This window comes from Prionailurus viverrinus, chromosome E2 (genome assembly GCF_022837055.1).
Source record: "Prionailurus viverrinus isolate Anna chromosome E2, UM_Priviv_1.0, whole genome shotgun sequence".
Taxonomy (NCBI): domain Eukaryota; kingdom Metazoa; phylum Chordata; class Mammalia; order Carnivora; family Felidae; genus Prionailurus; species Prionailurus viverrinus.
This window is the reverse complement of record NC_062575.1, coordinates 1030549-1051891: the sequence shown is the minus strand read 5'-3', so window position 1 is coordinate 1051891 and position 21343 is coordinate 1030549. Positions and strand designations below refer to the sequence as shown.

General features: G+C 45.2%; 1 protein-coding gene across 1 annotated transcript; it reads right to left on the bottom strand.

Moving 5' to 3' along the window:
* Window positions 1–585: 585 nt before the first annotated feature.
* LOC125152387 (zinc finger protein 585A-like) lies at window positions 586–12826 on the bottom strand. Its single transcript, XM_047834197.1, has 3 exons — window positions 12576–12826; window positions 10019–10145; window positions 586–6377 (listed from the first exon to the last, which is right to left on the bottom strand). The coding sequence occupies exons 1-3, from the start codon at window positions 12606–12608 to the stop codon at window positions 3217–3219; spliced, it is 3321 nt and encodes a 1106-aa protein (XP_047690153.1). The 5' UTR covers window positions 12609–12826; the 3' UTR covers window positions 586–3216.
* Window positions 12827–21343: the final 8517 nt, after the last annotated feature.

Genomic DNA, 21343 nt, shown 5'->3' with positions numbered 1-21343 from the left:
GGAGAGGAGGGCCAGAGAGAGACAGAGGATGTAAAGCAGGCTCTGCACTAACTATGGGACTCAATCCCATGAAACGTGAGATTGTGATCTAAGCCTAAGTCAGACGCTTAACTGACTGAACCAACCAGGAGCCCTTCAAAATCTACTTTCAAATACTACACCACTTCAAGGATACTATACCTTATCATAACAAAATAATCTCAATTCCTCCTTCCAGTCCCTTTTATCATTGACATCATTCATTCTATGAATATCAAAGCCTAATATCTGCACACACACATTAAGATAATCATAAATAACAGAATATATTGTTGATGTAACAACTGTTTGGCTCAGTTGGCAGAGCATGCAACTCTTAATTTTAGGGCCATGAGTTTAAGCCCCTTGTCGGGTGTGGAGCATACTTAAAAATTGTTAAATAATAATATTAAAAAAGAAAAATATATTAAAAAAATTTTTAATATATATTTTGACAGAGAGACAGAGACCGAGCAGGGGAGGGACAGAGAGAGAGGGAGACACAGAATCCAAAGCAGACTCCAGGTTCTGAGCTGTCAGCACACAGCCCAACGTGGGGCTCAAATTCACAAACTGTGAGATCATGACCTGAGCCCAAGTCAGACGCTTAACTGACTGATCCACCCAGGTACCCCAGAAAAATACTTTTTTTACGTTGTTATTCTTCCTGCAGTACTCTTTCTTCATGTAGATCTAAGTTTCTGACCCATATCACATTCCTTGTCTCTAAAGTTCTTTTCACAATTCTTGCAAGCAAGATCCTATGGTCACCCCCCTTCCCCAAATTCATGTGAAAAAATCCTAACCCCTAAATATGACACTTTCGGGAGGTGCTTAGGTTATAAGGTTAGAGCCCTCATGAATGGGCTTACTGCCTTTATAAAAGGAGCTCCACAAAGATCCCTTATTTCTGGGGTGCCTGGATGGCTCAATTAGTTAAGCATCCAACTCTTGATCTCAGGATCATGAGTTAAAGCCCCATATTTGGCTCCATCCTGGACCTGCAGCCTACTGAAAAAAAAAATCCCTAATTTCTTTAATCATGGAAGAATGTAGCAAGAAAAGGCAACTAGGAACCAGGAAGAGGATCTTGACCAGAGAACTCACCCATGCTGGCACCTTGACCTTGGACTTGCCAGCCTCCGGAACTGTGAGAAATGAATGTTTATCTTTCTATAAATTACCCAGTCTGTAGTACTTTGTCATATCACCCAAAATGGAATAAGATGGCAGGTTTGCTGGCAAAACGTTCCCTAGTTTTTCTTTCAGAAATGCTGTTTGCCCTGCACTGTCGAAGGATAATTTTGCCAGGTAGACAACTCTAGCCTGATGAGTTTTTCTCTCAACACTAAATATTTCATTCCTCTCCTGTCTTGCTTGCATGATTTCTGAGAAAATGGATATAAGTCTTTGTTCTTCTGGAGCTATTTTCTTCCCTCAGGCTTCTTTAAAAACTTTATCTATGATTTCAAGTAAGTTGAAAATAAAACACCTACATGTGGGTCTTTTTTTCTTCTTCTTGCATTTATCCTGTTTAGTGTACTCTAAGCTTTCTGAATATGTGGTTCATTGCCTGATATTAATTTGTCCTTAACAACTTATTTCAAAAAATATAATCACTATGGAGATTGAGTCCCTCACTGGCACCACAGACTTGTACATGACATTGCACAGCATGTACGTATGAGTTGGGTCAAGGACCTCTGGGCCACATAGACTGTGCGGTGTCCCTCAGGGAACTACTGGGAAAAGAGTGGCTAGAGCAATAGGCAGGTCACTGTCTTAGGGACCCACAGTGGGAAATCCATGTCCAGGGTGAAAAAGGGAGACTCAGCCCATAGAGTCCCACCTAAATAGCATTGCTGGGTGTGCCACCCCCTTCAGGTGTCTCACCCACTCCTTGCATGTCAACCCAGCCCTTCAACCTGGCACAGTGGTCCCCTGGCATGCCCCACACTGCTGTCCACAAGGCTCAGCCACTTCCTCAAAATCATCTCTGAGATGTTACCACACTCACACCAGGGTCTGCAAAGGAAAAGACTTCACCATGTTGCTGCACAGAACGCTACCTCTTGCCTCTTCCTTCTGGACGAGGCCTTACCCCACATAACCAGTTGGGTATCACAAGATGGTAACATCCCTAAGATGAGTCTTTCTCTGCAAGATACCACCAAGAACTCAGATCAGGTGCTGTGGATAAACAATGTGTCACATCCACATTGTAACTGAGAAGGGAATGAGAAGTTCCAACAATCCATAATTCCTATCGCCAATGACAAACCACAGAGACCAGCTTGCCATAGCATATTGGGGTGGTGACTGATATATATTGTAGGAACCTGCCAGGTGGCATTGGTGAAATGACTTCTGCTACAGAAACTGGCAGTGACTTCAATCTAGCAATGACTCTGGACACATCAGAAGCACAACACAGCTCCTCAAGTTTTCCCAAATAGCTGGAACTTAGGGTAAGTCACTCCACTGGGGACATTCAAGTGAACAAGGTTTGTTCCAGCTAAGTGGCTGCTTCACAAAGGCACTCCTCCACTGTGATTACACTACTCAAGAAAATACCACCTGCTCTGCTACCTTAACGCCCTTTGGCAGTGTGAACTGAGTATGCAATGAAGACAGAGGACTGGCAAAAGGAATTGTGTCATTCCCCTCACTCATGAGGCCTTACCCAGGGTAATTTCTGATTTTTATGAAACTGTATCCTTCGCCAAAAGATTGCCCACATTCTTCACATGTCTTAGCTCAGGCTGCTCTAACAAAGTACCACAAACTAAGTGACTTGCAAACAACAGAAACTTCTTTCTGGAGGCTGGATAGCCAACCTAACATTCCCTATAGGGTCCGGCTCCATGTCTGGTGAGGAGCAACTTCCTGATTTATAGATGATCTTCTCAAAAGGGTCCTCACATGGTACACAGAGGAAGCAAGCTCTCTTAGAACTGGTATGAAGACAATAAACCCATTCATGAGGGCTCCATCCACACTCATGACCCATTCTGATTCAAATTACCTCCCAAAGACATCATCTGCTAATCCTGAATAGAGGATAGTAAGAGAAATACAACTTCTAGTGAACATAAACAATTCATAATTGATCACTCAGAAGGGCTTCATCTACTATACTTTCTGTTGTTGAGTGAGACTGGAGCTTTGGCTGAAAGACTGCCCACATTCACAGCACTCCTAAGGCCTTTCTCCAGTGTGAACTCTTTGGTGATAACTAAGAGCAGGATGACTGATAAAAGATTTCCCACATACAGTGCACTCATAAGGCCTTTCTCCTGTGTGAAGTCTCTGGTGTTGAATGAATGTTGCCTTCCACTTAAAAGATTTCCCACATTTATTACAATTGTAAGGTCTTTCACCCGAGTGAACCTTTATGTGTACATTGAGGCTATTTCTTCGGAGAAAGGACTTGCCACATTCACTGCATTCATACGGTCTTTCTCCAGTGTGAACTCGCTGGTGAGCATGTAGGACAGAACTAGCCGTAAAAGATTTCCCACATTCATTGCACTCATAAGGCCTTTCTCCAGTGTGAACTCTCTGGTGAGATCGGAGGGAATAACTACAAGCAAAAGATTTCCCACATTCACTACACTTATAAGGCCTTATTCCAAGGTGACTTTGATGATGATACTGAAGGGCATGGCTACGACTAAAAGATTTCCCACATTTATTGCACAGATAAGGTTTTTCTCCTGTGTGAATTCTCTGGTGTTCAAGGAGTTTTGACTTGCAGGTGAAAGATTTCCCACATTCATTGCACTTATAAGGCATCTCACCAGAATGAACCTTTCTGTGTACTTTGAGACTATTTCTTTGGATAAAGGACTTGCCACATTCACTGCATTCATAAGGCCTTTCTCCACTATGAACTCTCTGATGATAAAGGAGGACAGACCTAGTGGTAAAAGTTTTCCCACATTCACTGCACTCATAAGGTCTTTCTCCAGTGTGAACTCTCTTGTGATTACGGAGGATAGAGCTAGCAGTAAAAGTTTTCCCACATTCACTGCACTCATAAGGCCTTTCTCCAGTGTGAACTCTCTGGTGAGAACGAAGGACAGAACTAGTGGAAAAAGGTTTCCCACACTCACTGCACTCATAAGGTCTTTCTCCGGTGTGAACTCTCTGGTGTTCAATGAATGATGACTTACACTTGAAAGATTTCCCACAATCATTACACTTGTAAGGCTTTTCATCTGAGTGAACCTTTAGGTGTACATTGAGGTTATTTCTTCGGGAAAAAGACTTGCCACACTCACTGCACTCATAAGGCCTCTCCCCAGTGTGGACTCTGTGATGATAATGGAGGTCAGACCTAGAGAAAAAAGATTTCCCACATTCAGTGCACTCATAAGGCCTTTCTCCTGTGTGAACTCTCTGGTGATAATGGAGGGCAGAAGTGTCAGCAAAAGATTTCCCACATTCAGTACACTCATAAGGCCTTTCTCCAGTGTGAAATCTCTGGTGATAACGAAGGCCTGAACTAGTGGTAAAAGATTTCCCACATTCACTGCACTCATAAGGCCTTTCTCCAGTGTGAACTCTCTGGTGTTGAATGCATGCTGACTTACACTTAAAAGATTTCCCACATTCATTACACTTGTAAGGCCTTTCATCTGAGTGGACCTTTGCATGTACATTGAGATTATTTCTTCGGAGAAAGGACTTGCCACATTCACTGCACTCATAAGGCCTTTCTCCAGTGTGAACTCTATGATGACAATGGAGGTCAGACTTAGAGAAAAAAGATTTCCCACATTCACTGCACTCATAAGGCCTTTCTCCTGTGTGAACTCTCTGGTGAGAACGGAGAGCAAAAGGAGTAGTAAAAGATTTCCCACATTCCCTACAGCCATAAGGCTTTTCCCCAGTGTGAACTCTCTGGTGATAACGAAGGGCAGAAGTATGAGTAAAAGATTTCCCACATTCACTGCACTCATAAGGCCTTTCTCCAGTGTGAACTCTCTGGTGAGAACGGAGGGCAGAAGGAGTAGTAAAAGATTTCCCACATTCACTGCACTCATAAGGCCTTTCTCCAGTGTGAACTCTCTGATGACAACGCAGGGCAGACGGAGTAGTAAAAGATTTCCCACATTCACTGCATTCATAAGGCTTTTCTCCAGTGTGAACTCTCTGATGATATCGGAGGGCAGAAGTATCAGTAAAAGATTTCCCACATTCTCTGCATTCATAAGGCCTTTCTCCAGTGTGAACTCTGTAATGGTAACGGAGGCCAGTTCTGGAGATAAAAGCCTTCCCACACTTATTGCACTCATAAGGCCTCTCTCCAGAGTGAACTATGTAATGGTAATGGAGGCCAGTCCTGGAGGTAAAAGACTTCCCACATTCACTGCACCCATAAGGTCTTTCCCCTGTGTGAGATCTCTGATGATAAGTGAGGGCAGAGATAGAGGTAAAACATTTTGCACAGACACTACACTTATAGGGCCTTTCTGAGGTTTGAACAGAATGTATAATCGAAACTGAACTATGGCTAAAAGATGGTGAACATCCACTGCAAACATAATCATTTTCTCCACTATGCCCTCTCTGGGGATGAATGAGCACAGATTTGTGGCTTAAGGATTTCCCACATTTGTTGCACGTGTATTGCCTAGACGCAGTGAGAGTCTTTCCATGTGCAGTGTGAGTTGACATCTGCCTTAGCAATTTTCCACATTTGTTAAGCTCATGATGTCTTTCCGCAGTATGGAATCTCTGGTGTATGGCAAATAAAGATTTGTGCCTGAATGTTTTCCCACATTCACTGCACACAAAACATGGACTTCCAGGTTGGACACTCTGATCCTGAACATGTGTATGTTCGGAACAGAAGGCTTCCATGCATTCTCCCCGAGTGTAATGACCTTTACTGCTCTGCAAAGTTGCCCTACACTGACTGATTGTGTTTGGCATCTCTCCAGTTTCAGTGGCCTCTTGCTGCAGATGCCCCGAGCCAGGCACAAAATCCTTCTGAACCTCTGTACAGGTAAAGGGCTTTCTTGAATCATGGAGTCCATATCCTTTCATAAAAGAGGCCGTGTCCACACTACTTCTGAATGGTTTCTCTCCCGTGTGCTGCTCCGGCTGCTGCTGAAAGTTTACGCTGAAGTAAAATCGTTGTGCGCATGCCCCACACCTCAACAGTTTCTGGCTGCTTGGTTTTCCCTGCTGCTCCGCCAAGCGGAAAACGTCTCTCAAGACCGGACCACACATCTCACAGGGGTGGGTCTTCCGGGAAGACAGAGCTGCCTTGGGCGTGCTGGCCTGTGACACACCTACAGAAACGCTCTGTTCAAGGGGTGCCTCCGCATCCTCTGCTCCACAGCAGCAACCTGAATGCAAAGAAACTCTCATGAAATACATGATGACTACAGTGAGGGGTAAGCCCGTCACACATATGCACCTGTCTCGTGTAGGCACGAGTTGAGTAGATGCTATTCCAGACACGGGAGTTGGAATTCAGGTGAAGGAGTGCCTGCTCTGCGTTACTGGGCCCCTAAGGTCAATGCACTGTGGACAGCTCATTGGAAGGACAGAAAACCAGGGTTTGATGGAAGGAAGAGAGCCAGGGTCTACAACTTGTTTCTCCGCTCACAGCATTGGCAAGGTTCTTTTCTGCTACTGACACCTGGGTGAGTAGGAGGCTGCTGAAAAATCCAATCAAAAGAAATCTGTGGCTGTTCAAGGTCACATTAAGGATACACGAACATTTCTGGCAAATGGGTGAAGGTGAATGTTGGACTACCCAGGAAGAGCAGTGAGAGAAATGGGTAAGATGTGGAGGCCTGAGAAACAGCAATTACCCCTGTGCTGGAAGTCACAGGACTACCAAAGGAGTAGAACCCACAAGTACACAAACTGTCAACAGGGAAGAAGGAAAGACAGGAACGAGGTATGGCCATTGGCATGGCACCAAACTCCAGTTGAACAAAGGTACCTAGTGTGATCTGAACAAAGTCCTGATATCACACCTTCCCCAGCTGCCATTCACCAGAAAAAGGCCCCTGTGAGCCCACCTGGTCATGTCTGGATCAGGTCCATTGTATGATACAGTCCATGTATGGACTCTTCCCTGTAAGCTCCAGGTGAGCAACTACAGGGCACAGGGAGGCTAGAAATACTGAAGAAAAGTGGTCACGCTGGATGGCCACGACTGTCCCAGAGCTACTCAGCGCACAACAGACTCAGAAAGGCATCCTATGTGACTGACGTTGGCAGGATGGTAGAATATGGGATTCCAGCCTTCACCAAAAAAAATCAATTCAACAGCTATTCATGAATCATAGTAGCCTCAGAGGGCTCAAGAGTCCAATCAAGACTGACTAATACACAGTGAAGCATAAAAGAGAGCACAAGCAAACATAAAGGATGGCTGGAGATAATATTAGCAGAGACATGGGGGGATGGGTAGAAAACAGGGGCTAGGGAATCTCTGTCAGCCACCAGGTGGGTGCTACTGAGGTCCCTGCTCAGCAGGGACTCCTACTGCCTGCTCCACAGAGGACCCCTGCCACCGAATCTCCTAAAACAGGAAGCAAAGAAATCTTGGAAACAAAAATCAAAACTGAAGGCAGCACATTTCTGATTTCAAACAACATTACAAAGCTATATAATCAAAACAATATGGCACTGGCATAAAAAATAGACCAGTGCAATTGAATAAAGAGCCCAAATTCTAACTACACATACATAATTAACTGATTTTTGGCAATTATGCCAAGAATACTCTGTTGAAAAAATAATCTCTTAAAAAAATTTTTTTAACATTTATTTATTTTTGAGACAGAGACAGAGCATGAACGGGGGAGGGTCAGAGAGAGAGGGAGACACAGAATCCGAAACAGGCCCCAGGCTCTGAGCGGCCAGCACAGAGCCCGATGTGGGGCTCGAACTCACAGACCGCGAGATCATGACCTGAGCTGAAGTCAGACGCTCAACCCACTGAGCCACCCAGGCGCCCTGAAAAAATAATCTCTTTAAGACTGTTGTCAAATCTGATATTCCAAATGAAAAAAAAATAATGTACAGGATCTCCATGTTACAGCTCTCATGGAAAAAACTTGAAATTAATTAAAAATTTCAACACATGACATCAAACCCTAAAACTCTTAGAAAAAAACTAGGGAAAAGTCTCCTTAACCTTACTATTGTCAATTTTTTTTTAAATATGACATCAAAAACACACACAACAAAATCAAAAAGAAACAAGTAGGATTATAGCAAATTGCAAAGTAGCAGCAGAACCAGACACACAGAAGACAGTGAAAAGGAGATACAATTGGCCAACAAGGGCTTGGAGCACTAATCATCAGGAAACGCAAATCAAAATCATAAGTTATGTGGAGTGTTGGGGGGCTCAGTCGTTTTAGGCATCTCTTGATTTCTGCACAACACTCGGTTTGGAACCTGCTTAAGATTCTCTCTCTCCCTTGCTTGCATGTGCTATCTCTATCAGTCTCTCATTCAAAAAAAAACAAAACAAAAACAAAAAACAAAAACACCCCCACAAGATATCACCTTATACCTGTTAAAATGGCTATGACCAAAAAACAAGAGGTAACATGTTGGTGAGGATGTGCAGAAAAAAGAATGGCTGAACACTGTTGCTGGGAATGTAAATCAGGGAAGTCATTATAGGAAATAATAGGGAGGAGTCACAAAAAAATTTTTAAATCAACCGCCACATGGCCCACCATTGCCATTTCTAGGTACGTATCCCAAGGAAACAAAATCAGAATCTACACGAAGTGTCTGCACATCCACATCCACTGTAGTATTATTCACAACAGTCAACATAGGGAAACATGATTAAGTGTGCATGAGCTGATAAGTGACAACACTTAGTACACACACAAGTGTAGGAATATTCAGCCATAAAGTCTACGGCCATACCACCCTGAACGCACCCGATCTCGTCTGATCTCGGAAGCTAAGCAGGGTCGGGCCTGGTTAGTACTTGGATGGGAGGAATATTCAGCCATAAAAAAGAACGTAAAACGGGCACTTACCACAATACGGATGAACACGGAAAAACTTACTCTAAGTGAAATAAACCACACAGGACAAGACAAATACTGCATGGTATTTTATTTGGGTATTCTTACAAAATATTCGAACTCATAGAGACAGAAAGTAGAATGCCAGAAGCTCTGGACTGGGGGAAATGGGGAGATGATGGTTATGAGTACACACTTTCATTTATAAGATGAGTAAGTTTGAGGATCTAAAGGACAGCATGTTGACTACACATGTTAATACTGACTGTACTGTAACTTAAAATTTGCTGAGACTAGATATTAAGCTTTCTCACCACGAGCCTGAAAAAGGTAATTATGTCAAGTAATCAGTGTGCTGATCACCTTCATTTTGGTAATAATTTCATAATGTTTAAGTATATCAATTCATCTTGTAATATACTTTCAATGATACAATTTGGTCAATCAAACCTTAACAGAGCTGAATGGAAAAGGGCAGGTATACAAAAAATGTAAACACTACAAGAACCACATAAGATAGTCTTGAGGAGTAGCCCATAGTCCACTTGAGTGTGACCAAGCCAATGCCTGCAATTTTTGGCACAGGCAGGCACAAGTACACATCACCAAAGGGAAGAGATCAAAACCTGGGCCACAGAAATGGCATAGATCTGGATACACTGACCCAGCCAAGGAGAGGGCCAGCAAGGTGCAATCTGTCAGCTTTAATTAATGACTACCGCCCAAATCTTACCGTATGAGGGTTCAGTACAGAGGGCACTGGGCTGCAAGGAGAGAGAAAAGGGCATATGGACAACCCAGACCCAGCAACAAATGCAACCACCAAAAAAGCGGGGAAAGCAGGCAAGTCCCACATCCGACCTGAGAAGGAAAAAGCATCGCCGGGGGAATGGAAGGAGGAAGAGGGAGTAGGCGGAAGGGAGGTAAATGAGAATACAGAGCCCAGTCCAGGTCACTGGGGAGGGTGAGGGCCTTACCCAGGGAGGATATAAGCGTAAAGTTCTCCAGCATCACATCATGGTACAGCCGTCTCTGAGCCTCATCAAGAAGTCTCCATTCCTTCCAGGAGAAGTAGATGGCAATGTCCTCAAAGGTCACACCACCCTGTCATGAAACGGACAGATGGCACCATGAACATTCTCTCTCGGAGAACCCACAATCTAAACCCTGACACATACACCCCATTCTCCCCAGCCACCCCAGCTCCTACCTCAGAATAAATACCAGGTCCTGGTGGCATTAATGCCACCGTCTCCTCACCATCCCACCAATCACTGTGTTCGGTCCTCAACAATAACAAGCAGGGGGTGCATAGATGCAATCTGCGGGGGCCAATCTGGGTATGGCCCCCAAGCGCCATCCTTTCTGCCTGGAAATTCCCGTGGAGTCTCCCCGAATGTGCCCTCAAACACAGACAATTATGGACCCACCTCGACCAGTCAGTCTCTAATCCCAGGGCCCTGAGACCCTAAGCTCACACTCACACTCCCTCTCCAAGTGAACATGACCCTGTAGTCTGCATCTCCCTCACACCTTCAGACCCCACAGTTGTGCCCCCACAGCTTCCTGCCCCACACCAAAGGATGCCCCTTGACTCACACTGGTACCTGTCACATGACACCCAAAGGATGTGTGACAAATTCAAACAGGTTCCACTACAACCCCAGCACTCTCATGGATCCCACCAGAGGGAAAGCCTCAAATGCGGCCGAGAAGTCCCCCTCGCCTGCCGGGGAGCCTGGCTTCAGGGACACACACCCACAGCCACGTGGCCGTTTCAGATACTCCCAGTCCCGCTAATACTTCTGTGCTGCCCATGCTGTCCCTCCAACAGTCACAACCCTCCACTCTGCACTGAACCTTTGTGAAAAGCCCAGCCCTAAAGGTCTCCCTGCCAGGCACAGAGACTCACAAGTGACCACACTGGCCCCACACCTTATCCATCAGCAAGACTGTGAAACGGCCCGGACACCAGAAAAGCACACCACAAAGTTCTGGTGAAGCCCTACCACTGAACAAAGGGCAGCCCCGACTCCCTGTCACCTTGCCGCAATTACTCCTAGGTGTCCTCAGCCATCTCTTGTCCCATCATGCCATGGAAGCCTTACCCACCCATCCATCTGCCACATCTTTCTCTCTCCTTCGCCTGTGCCCGCACTGCCCAGCAGCCCCAACCAGGCGCTGAGCCAGGGAACCCCTCTTCAGCACACCTCACTAAGGCCCTCTGACCTACTAATAGCATTGCCCCCCTAGTCTGCACCCCCTCCTCAATGTGATCCAAACCTCCGCCGGGGCCACACTACTGCCGTCACTTTTCAAAGTTTCCATCCTGAAACCTGCCCCGGTTTCCCGGGTTTTCCTGTCCCGCTGCCCACTGGATGACGTCACTCACGCCTCTCTGAACATCTAAGACTTAACGACGTCCAAGCAACTTGGGAGATCTCCAAGGACAATCAACCTACTGACACCTTCCGTCCAGCTGATGGGAGCGTCCACCCCTTCCGCGGCTAGGACCGCTGAAAATTAATAACGGGAAACCTCACTAAAAGGGAGTCGGGAGGACGCAGCTGGGGGAGCTCTCACGCACTACCGCCAGGATCAGTGCAGACCCCACAGGACGACACACTTGAACTTGGGGACTGGGAAACTACCTCCTCTACTAGCCCAGAGGGGAAAAGGCAGGCTTTGGGGACCGCCCCACCCACAGCTCCGCCAACGGGAAGCCACTATACTTTCAATTCCCAGTTTACTCTCAGGGACTTGTAGATTTTAACAGCCTTCCCAACTTAGCCCCTTCCCCTTTAAAAAAGCCTACCTCTCTCGCGTCCTCCAGACTGGCCTACTGTTCAGCCTCAGCTTGCTTGTTCCAGACTGCGGTGCTCTTTGGTTCTCAAACAAACTCAGTTTTGCCCGTCAAATAACTGGCAGATTATACTTCAAAGGACCAAAGCCCCCAGGCATTCCGGGACCCCTCCCTTTCTCCTGTCACCTGCAACACCCCAAATTTGCCTTGGCCCTTCTCGATCCCGGGGCCAAAATTCACCCGCTTCTCTGACATCCACGGTGACCGTTCTGGCCCGTCAACGATGACATACACTGGCGCAGGCACCCCCTCCTGCGCTCCCTGCCCCCTCTGCCCCCCACCCCTGCAATCTGTCCTCTCCGCAGCCAGATCGGGCCTATCTATTTACACCTGGGTTACACCGCCTGGCACACCGCCAGCATGGATGGACTGCTCAGGCAGCCAGGTGACAGGCCTCACGGGCGCCGCTGCACCTTGCGTTCGCTGAAACAACCGAGACCTGCCGTGCCCCGCCGGTGGCGCAGGCCCCCTGCAGACCAGCCGGCCCCTCCCCTGCAGCCCGTTCGTTCCCGCACCCCGACACGCCGGCGCTCAGACGCGGGGACCCCGCCCGCGAGCGCCTCCCGGGCCCGGACACCGGGACCTGGGCCGCAGGGACGCGAGCAGGCGCCCCGCGCTCGGGTCTGGAGGGTCAGGGGCGGGGCGGGTGGGCCCGGGGGCCGCGCGTTTACCTCAGCCGGGTTCCTAGGCGCGGCCGCCGCCATCGGACTGTGGGAGAACTGACACTCGAGCCCGCGGTCCCAGTTCCGGCCCCGGCGGGGAGCAGCCCGAGTGGCGTCAGCGAGTCGTTATCCCCAGTCTATGCGGCGGGGACGTCGCCTCCCCTCGCCCTTTGTCAGTTTGTCACCTCGTCCCCGAAAGTCCGCTCCGGAACCTCAGAGGTTGAGCCGACCTGAGGAAAGGCCAGAAGTCGTCCGAGGGGTGAGGCCGGAAGTCCCGCCCCCAGCGGCTGCGCACGCCTAGAAATCCCTTTCCTGTTCCCTTGTTGGCTCCTCGCTCTGTCCTCTGTCCAGTGCCTTCCGGGTACCTTAGCTCCCAGCGCAGTAGTTGCCACCAGAAGTAGGTTTTGCACCCTAGAGCTTTGGACACGCCGCACCCCGAGGGTTAGTGGAAAGTGCTGCTCCTACCCACGGGGAACTGCTTTGCACATTGTTAAAGACAGAGAAGAGCCCTAACTTCACACTCCATGAAGCTCAATCAGCTTCCAAAGGAGAAAATTATTATTTTATATGCTCCCACGACCTCTTCCTGAGGTAAAGGACACATCATTCAAATGTGTTCACCGCTTCAGAAATCAAAGGAGTGTACACAGCTGGAAAGATGTTGCTCTTCAAACACTTGCACCATGAAGCGTTAGAGTCAGTTTTGTAATTGTTTAGTAACAATAGAAAAGTTTCTTTAAACAACAAAAATTCAGCCCAGTACATTTTAACGGTCTTTTGCCTTTATTCGTTGATTCGTGAATTGGGCAGCATCACATCTAGAAAGTAGTGGGAAGCTCCAAAGGGCTACAGAAAGGGAAAGGTTTTTTGGTGTTGGTTTGTGTTGTTTTGTTTTTTTGTTTTTAGGAAAAGCTTTTTAAAGGTAGGACAAAAACATCATAAACAGAAAAAAAGGGTTATGTCAGTTGAGGTCATCTTAATTGGGGGACAAATGGGTCTTATTAGAGAAATACCTCATCTTCCTTTGGGTGATGGAGTGGACCCATCCATGTAGCTGATTACCTTTTTAGTGCTGACCACAAAATTCCTCAGTGGCCAGTGGAAACCAAATTTCTGGGGGTGGTTGAAAGTATAATGAGTTTAGGTATTATGCCCAGGTTTGGTGACATGACCTAGCAGAAGGGACTCCATCTGGGGCCTGTGGTTTACTTTGTCACACTCCATACATGTCTGTGACAGGGAAGAAGGAAGATGGATGGCAAGCCACCCTGAGTTAGGTGGACAATGAGGAGGTCAGCCTCTGGTTCCACACAAACCTTCACTTGCCTGTATAGTGATTGTGTCCCATCTACTGAGGAACACCTTTATCCATATATTTCTTACTCCATATTCTCAGATATACCCAATTCCTTATAGGAGTTTGACATCAATCTCAGAGAGCAACTTAACTGATGCTATATTTGGTACCAAATACGTGTTGCCATTTCCATTTGGAGCATGTGTGCAAAGGGAGAATCTGAACCCAATGATCTCATCTCCTCGCTGGGAAATGATTCTCATTTCTGCAGGTACTGGCAGTAGGAACTGAAATTATCATAGAAAATCAGATGTGAAATTCCCATTTCAAAAAGCAGTTCATAACGTTTATCTAGTGGTTTAAAGACAGTAACAGAAATACCTAAGGGAAACCCACATCCCATATTCCTACATATCAGTAAAGACCAAAAAACAGTAGAATTCACAGAACTTTTCTTTTTTAAATGTTTATTTATTTTTGAGAATACAGCCAGGTGAGGGATAGAGAACCGGGGGGGGGGGGGGGGGGTGGAGGCAGTGGTCAGGGGATCTGAAGCAGGCTCTGTCCTGACAGCAGTGAGTGCAGTGTGGTGGTGGAACTCAGGGATCGCAAAACCATGACCTGGGCTGAAGTTGGACACTCTTACAAGTGAGCCTTGGAACTCACATAAATATTAGAAGAAGGCTCTAAGTAGTCTGAGAAAGGATACAATGAAACAGAGCATGTGGCTGTGCCAGACCAATGTGCTTGGTCTTTGTGAGACTTTTATCTGCAAAATGTGAAATTTTCATTTCTGCAAACATTGAGCAATACTTTCCAGCTTAAAAATAAACATCCAGTTATTTTACTAGCAAACTGAGTTTATTTAGGAATAACAGAGGAATTTTAACTGGCAAGTGTCCACAGGCAAGTGTCAAGAGACACAGGTAAAGTCAGTTTTTATGAGGTTTTAGGAGGATATTGGGGCGTGCTGATTTCAATGAAAGTTCACTGAGGAACAACAGTGTGAGGCTGTGGCAGATATTCAGTGGCTGCATGCCTTCATTAGTGTGTCCTTGGTGGGGCAAGGAAAGACCGTCCTTCTTTTTATTAAAGGCAGGAGACTAAATTCCTACCCAGAATGCATTCTCCTTTGTTAATATAAAAATTATATTCCTTGGGAATGCAAGCTGGTGCAGCCACTCTGGAAAACAGTATGGAGGTTCCTCAAAAAACTAAAAATAGAACTAACCCTACAAATCAGGAATTGCACTATTAGGTATTTATCCAAGGGACACAGGTATGCTGTTTCAAAGGAACACATGCACCACAATGTTTATAGCAGCACTATCAACAATACCCAAAGTATGGAAAGAGCCCAAATGTCCATTGATGGATGAATGGATAAAGAAAATGTGGTATATATATACAATGGAGTATTACTCAGCAATCAGAAAGGAATGGAATCTTGCCATTTGCAACTACGTGGGAAGAACTGGAGGGTTTTATCTAAGTGAAATTAGTCAGAGAAAGACAAATAGTATATGACTTCACTCATATGAGGACTTTAAGAGACAAAACAGATGAACATAAGGGAAGGGAATCAAAAATAATATAAAAACAGGGAGGGGGACAAAACATAAGACACTCATAAATATGGAGAACAAACAGAGGGTTACTGGAGGGGGAGTGGGCTAAATGGGTAAGGGGCACTGAGGAATCTACTCCTGAGATCATTGTTGAACTATATGTTAACTAATTTGTATGTAAATTTAAAAAATAAAATAAAATAAATTATATTCCTTCCTCCTGCAGATTATGTCCTACCAGCCTAAGAGCTCCCTCATTTCAGCCTCCTGACTCCATTTTTATTTAAAAAAATTTTTTTTTTCAACGTTTATTTATTTTTGGGACAGAGAGAGACAGAGCATGAACGGGGGAGGGGCAGAGAGAGAGGGAGACACAGAATCGGAAACAGGCTCCAGGCTCTGAGCCATCAGCCCAGAGCCCAACGCGGGGCTCGAACTCACGGACTGCGAGATCGTGACCTGGCTGAAGTCGGACGCTTAACCAACTGCGCCACCCAGGCGCCCCTCCTGACTCCATTTTTAAAGGAGATTTCCTTTACTAATTTTCACACTACTTTGAAGAGAGACTTAAGGAGGACATTTAGGGTACCTGGAATAGTTTAAATGGGAAAGAACTTGAAATGTCATGTTTAGGGTCACCTGGGTGGGTCAGTTAGTTAAGCTTCAGACTTCTGATTTCAGCTCAGGTCATGATCTGAGGGTTCATGAGATTGAGCCCCACCTTGGACTCTGCACTGACAGTGCAAAGGCTGCTTGGGATTCTCCCTCTCCCTCTATCTCTGCCCTGCTTGCTCTGTGTCTCTCAAAATAAATCAACTTTAAAAAGTGTCATGTTTATTCACTGTCTTAACAAATTTGCATTGTGCACATATTGCCTTTTCAGGAACTTTTGGTAGATTCACGAGAGAAATGGAGAGAGAAGACAAGCAGTCCCATATTCATGTGGCTTTTATTATGTTCAAGGAAAACACAGGAAACATGAAAGCAGAAATACTGTTATATTGTACGTTAAAATGTGGCAGGTGCAATGAAAAAAAGGAGAGGTGATTTTGTGAGAAGAGGGGATTGGATGTAATATTACATTGTGTAGTGAGGAAGCCCTTTTTTTAAGTTTATTTATTTTGACAGAGAGAAAGAGTTGAGGAGGGGCAGAGAGAGAGAGGGAGAGAGAATCCCAAGCAGGCTCTGCACTGACAGACTTGGGTCTCAAACCCACGAACCGTGAGATCATGACCTGAGCCGAAATCAACAGCTAGATGCCCACTGGACTGAGCCACCCGGGCACCCTATGCAAGGAAGCTCTTTTTAATAAGAGCACTACTGAGCAAGGATGAGTCATGTGGGTTTTATTTATTTATTTTTTTTAGTTCTTTTAAAAGATAAAGTTGAGGTGGTTTTGGAGTGGTGGTGAGGGTCCAGAACGAATGGCCCAAGAAAGAATTCTTGAGACCTCTTGGTTGCAAAAAGGTGATTTTATGAAAGCATAGGGACAGGGCCTTTGGGCAGAAAGAGCTGCACTGGGGTTGTGAGGAGTGACTGGTTATGTACTATGGAGCTGGGGGAGGTAAAGGCAAAAGGGAGGTTTCCAGAAGGACTTTCATATTCTAAAGAAGACGCATAAGTTATGAGAGGCCTAGCTATTGTCAAGCTAAGGTTGTTTTTTCCTCATGAAGGCATTAACATTAAGACAGTAGGGAGTTCCTGTAGGAATGTTTTACTCTGCCTGTCTCAAGTCTTTGTCAATGGGTGCAGGTTATAATGAAATTTAATTTTATTTGCCATTTCCTTCCTTCCTTGTTTTTGTTCCCCACATCACTATGAAAGGGAGTGTGATGTTGGGGCTCCAGGAAACTGAGTATATGGGTTTCTGGAGGCTGGACTATTGATAAGATTGCCTTTTTCTTGTAATTGACTAAGACATTTGTAAACTGATGAAGACTTGCATCCTGCATAACTATCATCTCTGTCAGTTAGCCATTTGTTCTCTCCTTCTCTTAGCTTATGACAGTCAGGAATGCCTGAGTAATGTTACATATATCCCAATGAGGTTGGCTGGTTGGCAGGTTGCTGGCTTGTGGTTCGCCCTCTACTTGCCTTTGGCTCCCTCACCAAATTGATGAACATCAAAATTTTGAAGACCATATTTGAGCAAACAGCAAATACATTTGGGCAGCATCAAACCAAACTCAGGGGAAAGGCTTTTTTAGACAAAAGTGGAAAGCAAAGCAAAGAAGTTACATGATTCACTATAGCTTAAGGAATTGCCTTATTTGGGAAAGCCTAGTTAGCTGTTTGTGATTGGGTGTTTCGATTGGGTGTTCTTAGGTTTCGATTTCTTATCCTAGCAGCCCTCCTTGCCCCCCACACCAGGTAGGATATGTGTGACATTCCTCAGGCACTCCTACCTACCCAGGGACAAAGGAAAGGAAAGAAGACAAATGGTTAAACTGATCGAGTCTCCATCAGTTTACAAATATCTTAGTAAATATTGTAGTATTGTCGGGAACAAAGGCAAAAAGGAAATGGTGGATAAAAGCAAATTTCCTTATAACCTACAGCCTATTGACAAATACTTGAGGCTTGCAGAATAAAATGTTTCTCCAGGAAGTCCTTATTGTCTTAATGCTTTGCTAGAGGGAAAAACAATCTTAGCTTGACAATAACTAGGCCTCCAGTAATCTGTGAGTCTTTAGCATATGAAAGTCTCTTTGGAAACTTCCCTTTTGATTTTACCCCCCCCCCCCAAAACTGCAAAGTACATAACCAGTCATTTACACAACCCCGGTGCAGCTCTTCCTGCCCATGGGTCCTGTCCCCGTGCTTTATAAAATCACATTTTTGCACCAAAGACGTCTTCAAGAATTCTTTCTTGGCCGTCAGCTCTGGACCCCACAAACCCCACCATCACCCCAAAACCTCATCATATGGCGTCCAATGTATGGGGCTATGAGTCTTTTCAACTGGACTCTGAGCTTCGGTGCAAACTTGGTGAGTACTTTCTCTTTTCTTCCTTTACTCTCATTTCGAGGGTCTTTCAAGGAGTATGGTCTTATTGGAACATTTTCTTGTCAATTGTTCAGGCTGCAATCCTCTAGCCCATGGCTACTCTACATGGAGGAGAAAGCCTGACTTTTGGCTAGAAGTTAGTACCTTGGCCAGAATAGTAATAAGACCCAGAAACTTGATGCCCTCTCTTTATTCCTGTCTTTATAAAAAGTTGTATGTCTTGGGCACAGGACAGCCACCCAAGTCACCAAGATGGTTGCCAATCTTAAGACTCCAGTATAAGGTTTCCTCCTCATTGGTCTAACATGACCCCCTCCACATCCCTGGTCTAGCCACTTCTGGCAGGGGGACCTGCACCGGGACCCGGCCAAAGCCAGTACCCAATTGAATTAAAACCCAACCAGGGACCATTTCCTAGGAAGTTGGCTGTAAAAACTATATGTGTTGGAATGTCGCTTAGATCATGATGGATTTCTGTCTTTACTGTTTTTGGTCAATGGCCTCTACTAACTACTACTTAAATTACAAAATTGAGTAATTCCCCCATGTAACATTTTCCCAATATTTTCCATGGGTTAAAAACAGTGGTTTCTTGGGGGTTCCTGGGTGGCTCAGTTGGTTGAGCGTCCAACTTTGGCCCAGGTCATAATCTTGCGGTTGATGAGTTTGAGCCCCGCGTTGGATCTGTGCTGACAGATCAGAGCCTGGAGCCTGCTTCTGATTCTGTGTGTGTCTCTCTCTCTCTGCCCCTCACCTGCTCATGCTCGGTCTCTCTCTGTCTCAAGAATATAACCATTAAAAAATTAAAAAACAAACAAACAGTGGTTTCTTGGCCTTCTCAGCAAGGCAAACTTGGTCCATATACCGGCACCCATTTGTAGCCAGGGTGCAATGGGGAAGCGGGGGGAGGGGGGGGGATGCTACCATCCCTTTTTCAGCGGTCTTGTTTGGCTGGTTGGTCATCATAGTGACTTCATTTGAGGGATCTCAGTTCGTTTTGACACCAGGAACCTCTGACATATACGGTGCATGAAACACCACCTGGGCGTCAGGGGGGATCTTCGTGGTAATGGACCTTCTCTACTTTTCTCTCTTGAGGAGCCTGGGAGCTTCTCTTCCATCCCTAAGGACTCTCCCTTGGGATGCCTTTTTAATTCATTGAAAACAATTTGGATTGCAAGATTTAGGAAAGAACTGATGTCCTGTAACACTGCAAGGCCTTAGTAGAATCTAACAGATCTCTTCTGCAGGCAATAGGGAAAATCGACAGAGGTACCTTAGGTCCAGGTCTTCATGGCTCTAAATCAGGACCTAGACCAAAAGGCCTCTTGCAGAATGTGTTTTACCAAATGTGTTTGGCTACTAAACTCCCTCCTGACAAACTGGATGTCTAAACAGGCCTCCTCCTGCTAGAACTCAGTTGCTGGAGGAAACACAGGCCATCCCTAATGAAAGGGTCACTGACTCTCTCTGTTCCTCCTCGTAATAGATGTGAAGGCCTCTCCCTCAATCATTTCCCAGGTTAATGGCTATAATTGAAACTAACTGTGGTTAGTCTACCTTGGGACAGGGACTTTAAGGAATATTCCCAAGCAGCTGCTGAAACTCCATTTGTTTCAGGGAAATTCTCTGTCTTCTCCGGCGTGATATGGACTGCCTAATTCCAATAGTTGGTGGGGGGCAGGGGAGAGAGAGGGCGAGAGAGAGAGAGAGAGAGAGAGAGAGAGAGAGAGAGAGACAGATAGACAGAAATGGCATCTGTTGCTCTGTCCAAGGTGACAAGGTTCAGGACTGGGAATTCCCTTTGTCTACCTTCTGCTGGCAACTCACTTCTTCCTTCCCCTCCCCCTCTTCCTCTTTCTGCACCATCTTGGGTGCGGTCTGCAGAACTGGTTCCTATACCATCCTCAGTGCCTCAGGCACCATCAACTCCTCCTCCCACCCTCAAAGTCAGAGAAGAAGAGCATCCCCCACCCATGGAATGCCCACTTCAGATTTTCCCACCAGTGTTCCAGGTTAAAAAATGGACAATGGGGAAAAATTTGTCTTAACTGGACCCAAGTGAAACATATTTGGTAAACTAATTTAAGTTCTTTGGTTTAATTTAGACCTGTATTTATAGTTATCAGCATTAAATATGGAACTCATCTATCTAGGCTTGCTGACGGTCAAGTAAACTCATATTATCTCTGTTGGAATTTGTTAGCAAAATAGGACTTAAAATATTGGTTAATTTTGTCTGCCCCAAAGTTTTCATGGGTAATTGTTAAGATAGCTTTCAAAGCCTTTGGTAATCTGAAACTTTAAAGTTTCTCTCACACACATTAAATGTGATTGAAATCATTGGATATCTAATGAGATAAAATACTAAAGCATTGATTACTAAACATAGGTTTATGCTTCGACTTACTGCAGAAAAACTAAGGCTATTGGATCTGTTGGTAAACATGCTTTGTGCTTAACTGGTTTATAAATTTGTCATCTAAAGAATTCTGGTGTAACAGGTTACACTTGGTTACTGTTTTCACTGGAGACTAAGGTTTCTGAATTAAAATTCTGCAGAATGTAGTTAAGACTAACAGATATAAGAAAAGCAACTCTGTATGTAAAATGGAAATACAGTTTTGTTGAAGGTAAAAGAAAGTAATTTTGTCCTAAACGAGATTGGTTGTTTGCAAAGAAACGGCTTGGGACAAAATCTGAAGGCGAAGGAAAGTTGTAGGTCTGTGAAGGGAAATCTTTGGAAAGGAATTTTATGGTGGTCAGAATGGACTAAGGTTGAAATGGATGGATTTTAAAAGTACACTGGTATTAGATTAAAATTCTGCTTTTTTCTCGGTTCAAAAGACAAAGTTTTCTTGGACTGTTGATCTGCTGTTAAGAATAATGTAAACAATAGCTTTTTC

Excerpts from the sequence above, each read along its gene's own strand:
- LOC125152387 (XM_047834197.1), bottom strand. The coding sequence starts at position 12,608 with ATGGCGGCGGCCGCGCCTAGGAACCCGGCTGAG. Across the intron at positions 10,146-12,575 it reads CGCCTAGGAACCCGGCTGAG|GGTGGTGTGACCTTTGAGGA; the intron begins GTAAACGCGCGG and ends GTTTCATGACAG. Across the intron at positions 6,378-10,018 it reads TACGCTTATATCCTCCCTGG|GTTGCTGCTGTGGAGCAGAG; the intron begins GTAAGGCCCTCA and ends CTTTGCATTCAG.